This window comes from Poecilia mexicana, unplaced genomic scaffold (genome assembly GCF_051168715.1).
Source record: "Poecilia mexicana isolate PSO_F unplaced genomic scaffold, ASM5116871v1 scaffold_17, whole genome shotgun sequence".
NCBI classification, from domain to species: Eukaryota; Metazoa; Chordata; class Actinopteri; order Cyprinodontiformes; family Poeciliidae; genus Poecilia; species Poecilia mexicana.
This window is the reverse complement of record NW_028263386.1, coordinates 15,632,098-15,641,397: the sequence shown is the minus strand read 5'-3', so window position 1 is coordinate 15,641,397 and position 9,300 is coordinate 15,632,098. Positions and strand designations below refer to the sequence as shown.

General features: G+C 39.5%; 1 protein-coding gene across 1 annotated transcript; it reads left to right on the top strand.

Moving 5' to 3' along the window:
* The first annotated feature begins 483 nt into the window (after positions 1–483).
* tfa (transferrin-a) lies at positions 484–8,803 on the top strand. Its single transcript, XM_014967819.2, has 17 exons — positions 484–592; positions 675–823; positions 1,638–1,740; positions 1,832–2,023; positions 2,526–2,655; positions 2,797–2,852; positions 4,610–4,773; positions 4,905–5,058; positions 5,168–5,331; positions 5,423–5,519; positions 5,623–5,643; positions 6,592–6,756; positions 6,945–7,095; positions 7,239–7,306; positions 7,411–7,592; positions 8,183–8,375; positions 8,495–8,803. The coding sequence occupies exons 1-17, from the start codon at positions 553–555 to the stop codon at positions 8,536–8,538; spliced, it is 2,073 nt and encodes a 690-aa protein (XP_014823305.2). The 5' UTR covers positions 484–552; the 3' UTR covers positions 8,539–8,803.
* The last annotated feature ends 497 nt before the right edge of the window (positions 8,804–9,300 follow it).

The window sequence follows — 9,300 nt, the reverse complement described above, 5'->3', positions numbered from 1 at the left end:
AGAAAAAAACACATGCACATATATTAAATCTGTGATGAAAGAGTCCAGATTTTATTTATTTATTTATTTATTTTTGCCTAATGACAATTTGCTGCTTGTTTTGTCTCTAACAAATACATTTTGCCCGATTTGCAAAGGTGATGACCAAGTCAGCTTATTCACTGTTTTGACCACAAAGGCCATCTGAAGGGTGGATTAGAATTAAAGCATCAACATAACATAAAAAATCTAAATCCTGTGAACTGAACTTTGGGAAAAAAAAAAAAAAAAGACAACCACTTCTCCAGATGTGTGGAAAACATGGCTACTTTTGTTATCTGAACTGATTTGTAGCGATGTGAAATTCCATTATGTGGAAACTTAGGTCAGGCCTCTGTTTTCCCTGTGTATCAGCACACCAAAGTACACAGGCGCCTTCACATTAGGAAACCTGAGCAAACTGTGGTATTTTATCTCTTGGCCAGCTCCGGTCGGCTCTGCTATAAAAGCCACGGCCCCGTTACAGAAAGTGTGCTCTGTCCGACAGGTCAGGAGACCCCACAGTCCACCAGCATGAAGCCTCTCCTCCTTGTGGTGCTGCTTGGATGCCTTGGTAAAAGACCTTTACAATAAAAAAAAAAAATGTTTTAATTTGTGGTTGACTAATCCTTACAGAAATATTTCTTTACTTACAGCTGCCGTGCTCGCAGCCCCGGCTGCGAAGGTGCGATGGTGCGTAAAGTCGGATCAAGAATTAAGGAAGTGCACGGATCTTGCAGCTGCATCTGAAGCCTTCTCCTGCGTGAGAAAGGAAAACACCCTTGAGTGCATTATAGCAATCAAGGTGAGGATATAACACTCATTTTATGTCACGTTAACTCATAAATACCATCAGCAGTTCAAAATGACCCAGACTGCTCATTAAAGTGAGAAATGCTCTCTTTAGAACCCAAACATCACTTCTGTGCTCCCGTGTGCATGAATGCATGATTGTTTTCACTTGCTTCTAGATAAGAATCTGCCACTTGTTGAACAGTTATTGCTGTGGTTTTGATACTAATAAATGCTTATTAAAATGGAGTGCTGACATAAGAACAGCACACTGTTATTGCTGAATGAAATGAATGACAGGAATGACATTAAACAGAAGGCTGTGTACATTTCTTTCATGAAGAGACCTGCAAAGACTAATGACAGGGTTAAAAAAAATACTGAAACAGATTTGGATTCATTTTATAATTAAATAACACATCACCTTCTCCCATTTTCTCAATTTCAACAAGTTCTATTATTTAAAGACAAAAAAAAAAAAAAAGAAACACCAACACTGACTAACTATTGTGGCTCCATGTTAAAAGCAAAGCTTATTACAAAGAAGGTATCTCCAACCTATACAATCCGAGTTTAGCAAAAGAAAGTTAATGACGGCCACGAAACAGACGGGAAATTGTTTTCCTAAAAACGTTTCACTGTGGGCAAACACTGACTTTCGAGGGCAAAACTGTTGCAAATACATTCGTTTTACTGTTGAAATAATAACACTTGTCCATTTTGTGGTCAAATTCAGAATTTCATTGCTACTCGGATAAAATACACAAACACGCATATCCAGTTAGAGAAATTAGACACGTTGATTCTGAATTGCTCCTTTCTGACAGGCAAGTGAAGCAGATGCAATCACAGTGGATGGAGGAGATGTTTACACAGCAGGACTGAACAACTATGATCTCCACCCTATCGTTGCCGAAGACTACGGCGAGAGTACGTACATTTACCGGCTGTTTTTGCCGGCCATAATTGGGCAGTTTTAATGAGTGACCTCGCTAATCACACTTTGTTTTAACACATTCAGCTTCTGACACCTGCTACTACGCTGTGGCTGTGGTGAAGAAGGGAACCGGCTTTGGCATTAGGGACCTTGGAGGGAAGAAATCCTGCCACACCGGTTTGGGGAAATCTGCCGGCTGGAACATTCCCATTGGAACTCTGATTTCACAGAATATCCTTCAGTGGGCTGGCATTGAGGACAAACCCATTGAGGAGGGTGAGGGCTTCATTTTTATTTAATTTTTTTTTTCCCCTGTAAATTTAGCCCTGAAGTAAAAGTTAGCAAACACCTTCCGAGTGAGTTTGTGTGCTTTAGGTTACAATTTGGGGAAATGTAACAAATTTTGAGACCAATTTTTGAGAAGATTTAGGTGTTGGCTAGAAAAAAAAAAGAGTTATATGAGGATAGCTGAAAAGGGACCGACTAGTCTGAATTAATACAGCACAGTTGATACAGACTCACTGACTTATAAGTCTGAGAGGGCATGAGTAAGTGAAAGTTAATGTGTGAAAATGTAATGAAAAAGTTACATTTATGTAAAGTTTAGTTTCTTTGGACTTTAAAGTATGAACAGTTATGTAAGGATGAGGGTCACTGAAAAAGTTGGACCTTGTAACGGCTTTACATGTGACTTTTCAGTTTTCAAAAATGTTTAGAAAGAATTGAAAAGGTGATGTTTTTGTTTGTGTTAGTTTGTTTTATATTGTTTTTTCTTCAGCGGTGAGCACCTTCTTCCAAGCAAGCTGTGCCCCAGGGGCCACAAGAGGCTCCAAGCTGTGCGAACTGTGCAAGGGAGACTGCTCCAGGTCCCAAAGGGAGCCTTACTACGATTACTCCGGAGCCTTCCAGTTAGTATTTGATAGTATCTTCACACATTCCCAACGGCCCTTTATCAATCATTGACATGCACTGTGAATTCTCGTGTCACATCAGGTGGTTACATTGTCGTTCCTGTTTGCTTTTCTGTTTTCACTTGTTTATCGTTTTAGGTGTCTGGTTGAAGATGCAGGCGAAGTAGCTTTCGTGAAGCACCTCACTGTACCTGGTCAGTGTCATATATTTCAATATGTTGCTCAGCTCTAATGAATTCAATTTGCCAATAGCAAAACAAACATTTTGCCATTGGCAGAGTGGATTTAGCAAGCTTGTCATGGATGTAGGGCTGAAACGATTCCTCGAATGATTCGAGTACCTCGATTACTAAAATTCCTCGAGGAAAATTTACCTGCCTCGAAGCTTCGTTAATTTATGTTTTATTAGTTAGCGCACCGTGTTCCGGCCGGGACTTCATTTGCGTTGCGCGGAGCTCTCACTTCCGCCTCTGAGTTGTTGACAAAAGCTAAGTCTCAGCGGCATAAAGTCCAATCTTCAGGATTGGCCCGTGGGGATTTTATTGATTGATGATAATGCCCGACTTTTTATCGTTTTTGGGGAACCAATAAGCATCCTTAAAATGACTGGGGAATGCCTGGAGTACGGCAGCATTTCTCCTCCGGGGCTGCTGGTTGAAAGCGAACGGCGGGAAGAGCGCTGAGGTGAGCGGATAGCCTGAACAGGGCGGGCGGCTGAGTAGCTGATGCTTACCGTGTAAATGTAGCTTTACCGACGAACCGCACAATAAATTTCATGTCCCGGTCTGAAGAAACGGGTGGCGGAGCGCATCGTACATGGCTAGTAGATGAGTTTCTGAGTGTGACCAGTGAAGGTGTCGTAAATATCCCGTATTGCTTCCCCCCGTGTTCGTCCCCCGGTCTAACGGTTCGTCAGTCCGCTGGTCTATTTCCTCCCCTCCACCCCATCTTACGTTCGTTCATTCGCCCTCTCCTCCCACTCCAGGCGGCATTTCCCGTATTTTCAAACCCAAAGCGTGACAGGTTAGGTGGCAAGGTGAGTTTAATTAATCTATTAAACTCACTGAAGATGAATATATAAACTAAAAGCTGGATTGTAGACATTTTTTATAAGCATATTTGTGAGCCTTCCTCTTTGTTATTAAATTCAATATAATTTCAGATTTTTCTATAACTTTTCTTCTGGTTAACTTAGAAAGTGAGCTATTATTGTTACAGGTTAGTTTTCTAAACTACAAAAAAGCAACTGTTAGGGATGCTCAAATATGAAAAATTGGACTGATAGTAACACCGACCGGTATTATGCCAGATTTACCAATATTTAATTTTATAATTTTTTTTATCCGATTACTCGATTAATCGTAAGAATAATCGATAGATTACTCGATTACTAAAATATTCGTTTACAACAGCCCTACATGGATGCAAACTTAACTCTTCTACACAACACGCAAATTAAGTTTCCTTAAAATGTGTTAACATTTAAAGATAATATAATAAAAAGCTTTCAATGGGTATACTTTTTATCACTAAAAGACATTTTTAAAAGAAAATTAGGTAACACTTTATTTGAAGGGGTGTGCATAAGACTGACATGAAACTGTCATAAACATGACATAACATCTGTCATAAACATAAAGAAGTCCTTATGAATGAATAAATTGTCATTATTTACAAAATCATGCAAAGTTGGCACTTTTAATGGACTTTTAATGCAACTTTTAGAGCAACTTTGCATTAAAAGTGTCATTATCTACCGAATGACACTTCATGATAACTGTCATAAACATTCATAAAGACTCCTTTATGTTCATGACAGGTGTTATGTCATGTTTATGACAGTGTCATGCCAGTCTTATGCCTTCAAATAAAGTGTTACCTCAAATTGTAATCCAAAATGTATTTAGATAAACAGAAGTAAGATTTTTTTTTTTTTATTTCCTTTGTTTAGATTCTGAGAAGTCCAATTATGAGCTGCTTTGTCTGGATAACACAAGAGCCACCATTGATAGCTATAAAACCTGCCACCTGGCCAGAGTGCCTGCTCACGCCGTCATCACTCGCAAGGACCCAGAGCTGGCGAAATTAATCTGGGAGAGCCTCAGTGGAGTACAGGTAAAGTTAACCCAGCTTGAGGAAAGAGTAGAGAATCCCTCCTATAGGAGGAAGGAACAAAGGAATTACTGCATGTGAATCAGCTGACTCAAACTATATTTTCATTGTGATTCGACTCTCTTGCTTTTCAGAACTTCAACCTCTTCTCCTCTGAAGCATACGGCCCTGCCAAGGATCTGATGTTCAAGGATTCAACACAGAAATTGGTGCGTGTTCCTCCAAACACAGACTCCTTCCTGTATCTGGGTGCTGACTACGTGAGCATCATCCACTCCCTCAGGAAAGGTAAAAGGGGGGAAAAAAAGCATAGTGGTAGAAATAATAAGATCCACACTTGTACCCAGCTCTGTCAGCCATGTCTGACACACGGTCTTTGCTTAACTTCCTTCTCCAGAGCAGAGCGCAGGACCTGAATCCACTAGCATCAGATGGTGCGCTGTGGGCCATGCTGAGACTGCAAAGTGCGACACGTGGAGCATCAACAGCGTGACTGAAGACACCGCCTCTGTTGAGTGTCAGAACGCCCCGACCGTTGAGGACTGCTTCAAGAAGATTATGGTACGACCAGGAAGAAACATGTTCCACGCTACTTTAAAGGAGAACGTTTTTGTTTTGTTTCTAAGTGCGCTTTGTTTGAAACGTCCCGCAGCGCAAAGAGGCAGACGCAATGGCAGTGGACGGTGGACAGGTGTACACCGCTGGAAAGTGTGGTCTGGTTCCTGCCATGGTGGAGCAGTACCAGCAAGGTATGATGCCTACGGATACACACGAAGACTGACGGATCGTGAGAACTTTTGTGTGGTGTACGGTAAAACAGTAATGTTTTCACCTTTCTCTGTCTCTCCACAGAACTGTGTGGCTCTTCTCCAGGTACTAAAACTATCTTGGTTTGTCTACTTTTACAGCTGTTTCAGTATGTAGTTAAACCTGGCTGGTGTCAACGAACTAAGAACAATTTTGTTGGAGAAAACTTTGGTTTTAGTAGTTTAGTGTGTTTTAAAAGAATGATGAACGTTTTTTTGTACTTTGTCAAGATATAATCATGAATTTCAATGTCTTCAATTTAATTTTATGTGTTAAGCCAACACAATTGCGAAGTAGAACAAAAAGGATTCATGTTTATTCTAATTTATTTCCTGCTTGAAAATCTGAAAAGCACCACATTCATACAGTATGTATTCAGGACCTTGGAGTCTGAATTTTGTAGAATCACTTTTCACAGCTGTTAAATCTTTCAAATTGTCCTGATGTAGGAAAGCCCCCCGCCCCCCGATAGGTCGACCTGTTTTTTGCCTTTAATAGTCTTTCTTCAATAATTTATGTGTTTAGAAGTATTTATATTGAGATTCAAATATGCAACCATGGACTATAGCTACTAATTAGAAGGAGGCAATCCGTTGTAAAAATAAAAAATTACTCAGGGCTATTAATGTGAAGTGGGTTGAATTTGGTTACCACAGTTTGTACATTTTCATTTGTAAAAAGAAAAAAAAAATCTAAATAATAACTTTCTTCTATTTTCTTACCATTCAAATTTGTACTGATTTATTGCATAATGTCCAATCAAAATACTTTTTTTTTTTTTTTTGCTACTTAGCAAATGTTAAACGTGTAAAACCTTGTGTAAGACCAGAAAAACCGTGAGCATTAAAAGTTTCTTTACTGGCAGATTTTATTTCAGGAGGTCACTAAACTTATCTAAATCCTCTACTCACACTGGTCTCTCACAAATTAAGTCACTATGTTCTCTTTTGAAGCAATATTTTAAGACTTTTTTTTTGCTAGAACCAATCTCCTTTGTATTTTTTGATTTCACAGACACAGCCTCCTCTTATTATGCTGTTGCTGTGGTAAAGAAGTCTTCAGGGGTGACCTGGGCAAATCTGCAGGGAAAGAAATCCTGCCACACAGGCGTTGGCAGGACAGCTGGCTGGAACATCCCGATGGGTCACATCTATGCCCAGACTAAAAACTGTCAGTTTGGTAAGTGAAACAGTCAACTGGGAAAAAGTACAATACAAAGTGATTATATAACATTTAAATACAAGGTACACAATTTGTTCTAATAACAAGAAAACTCAGTGGAAGGATTCTTTGTGGACTTAATAAGAATCCTCGTTGAAAAGGAAGTTCTCAGCCCAACTGATGGATGATCCTCTGATTCTCCGCAGAAACTTTCTTCTCCAGCGGTTGTGCCCCCGGAGCCGAAGCCAACTCTCCATTCTGCCGTGAGTGTAAAGGCAGCGGCAAAGCCGTGGGAGATGAAGCCAAGTGCAAAGCCAGTGCTGAAGAGCAGTACTACGGCTATGCTGGAGCTTTCAGGTACCAAAGACTCAGCAGTGATCCTGTAAAGCTTTGAATGCCTTTGGGATTTTTAAATATTTTTTTTGATCATGCTAACGTTTTGAGATCTATTTCAGGAACGATTCATTTAGAATAAAATCATATATGGCTTATTGTTGCAGATGTCTGGTAGAGGGTGCTGGTGACGTTGCCTTCATTAAACACTCAATCGTTTCAGAAAACAGTGATGGTAAGAGACATGAACTGACCTGATTATGCTCTGCCTCTTTGCTGAATTGCTAGCTGGAAAATTTCAGCATCCCTCTATGTTTCATTGTTTTTTTCTCATCAAAGGTAATGGTCCTGACTGGGCTCGTGGTGTGAATTCTGCCGACTACCAGCTGATCTGCCCTGGAAAGGATCCAGTGCCAGTCGAGGACTTTGTTTCTTGTCACTTGGCTGCTGTCCCGGCACACGCTGTGGTAACTCGGCCTGATGTTCGTGACAAAGTGGTCCGCATCCTGCAAGACCAACAGGTCAGTGACGAACATTAAAGGCAATTGTAGGTTTCAAATGTATAAGGCTGAATTTCCCCCCCCCCCACATAATAAGCAAAAGAGAGTTGAATATTCACATAATAGCTTACACTTTGTTTCAAAAGAATGAAAATAACATTTACTTTTTGTCGTAGCTTTTGTTCTTTTTTTTTTTTTTTTTTTTTTTTTTTACAATAAAATGCATTCTGCATTTTGCTTGCGCAGGAACCATACTAATTAATTAATGCAAAGCAGAATGAAAGTTTTATTTGGTTTTAAAATATTTTCCTGCGAATTTTCAATCAGTTTTCAAAAAATTAAACATTACTATGAGGTCATGTAGAGCCGTATGTTAACCAATTTTCCTTCACGTTTAACGTGATGTTTGGATGTGTTTATATCTCACAATATATTACTTTTGAAGTAGAGTCTTTTCTATGCAATGGAACGCTGTTTGACTTTGTTTAAAGCAGAGCATAGATTAGAAAACTTACGTTACAGCTCTCAAAGTCAGTAGCAACGCAACCGTAATGAAACAGTACAGTAAAACACAGCAATTATGAAAACCTAATTTTGCATTGTCTTTACAGACCAAGTTTGGAACCGATGGCAGTGATTCTACGTTCAGAATGTTCCAGTCCGCCAATGGAAAGAACCTCCTCTTCAAGGACTCCACCAAATGTCTCCAGGAAGTTACTTTAGGAAAAACCTATGACCAGTTTTTGGGACAAGAGTACATGAACGCCATGTCCTCACTCAGACAATGCGCTGACACTGCTTCAGGTTCGTGCTAATCTCAGTTGCACTAAGTGGACTACAATTTTTTTTTTTTAAATGTATTGCTTGTGGAATGCATTTCTGTTCAGCATCTGAATATATACTGATTTCTTTCCTCTCAACAGATCTGGAGAAATCTTGCACTTTCCATGCCTGTCAGCAGCCTTAAAAGTGTCACTGACAGTTTTCCACCCAAGTTGGACATCAGTGATTCAACTACACTTCCTACACTCAACCTCCCAAATCACATCACCTTGTTCAAACTGATCTTGCTGCCTGTTTTTTTTTATGCACAATCAGCACAGAAATATTACAAACTTCAAATCAGTTTCCATGTGACCAAGTCGTTGTAGCTGTTGTAACTTCCAACTTTAACTGACCAACTTTGCTTTGTTCAGTGTCTGACTTTTCCCAAATAAAACTTGTCAAACCTTTTCTTTGTGGATAGTGTGGTTTCTGTTTAACACTTCTAAGTCATATGTCCTTATTCACTCAGATGAGCCTATATTTTTAATATTTGGCTACATTTTCTATAGCAAGTTTCACTTTGATCACAGGCATTTTGTTCAAGTTTCAACTGTCTCGCTGTTGAGTTTGTGTGAAGTTGAAGAAAACAAGGCAGTCCTCCAACTTCATCATTCCACCCATTTGTGGCATTGCATCAGTGCCACTGTTAGCAAAACAGCAGGATGCTGCCGCCAACATGCTTTACAATTAGCATTGAGTTCCTACTTTTGAAAGTCTTCCCTTAAACTCCTTGAAATTTGAACATTTTGGTATTGCAGATCATAAAGCTTTTATCCTGAAGGAATTTGAATTGTGAGTCTAAAGAGATGAAAATTTGAATTGTGTTTGAAGGTACTGATTTCGAAAGAACTACGTTTTTGAGGTCCATACTTTCAGTCTTTGACCAAGGAAAAATATCCTTCAC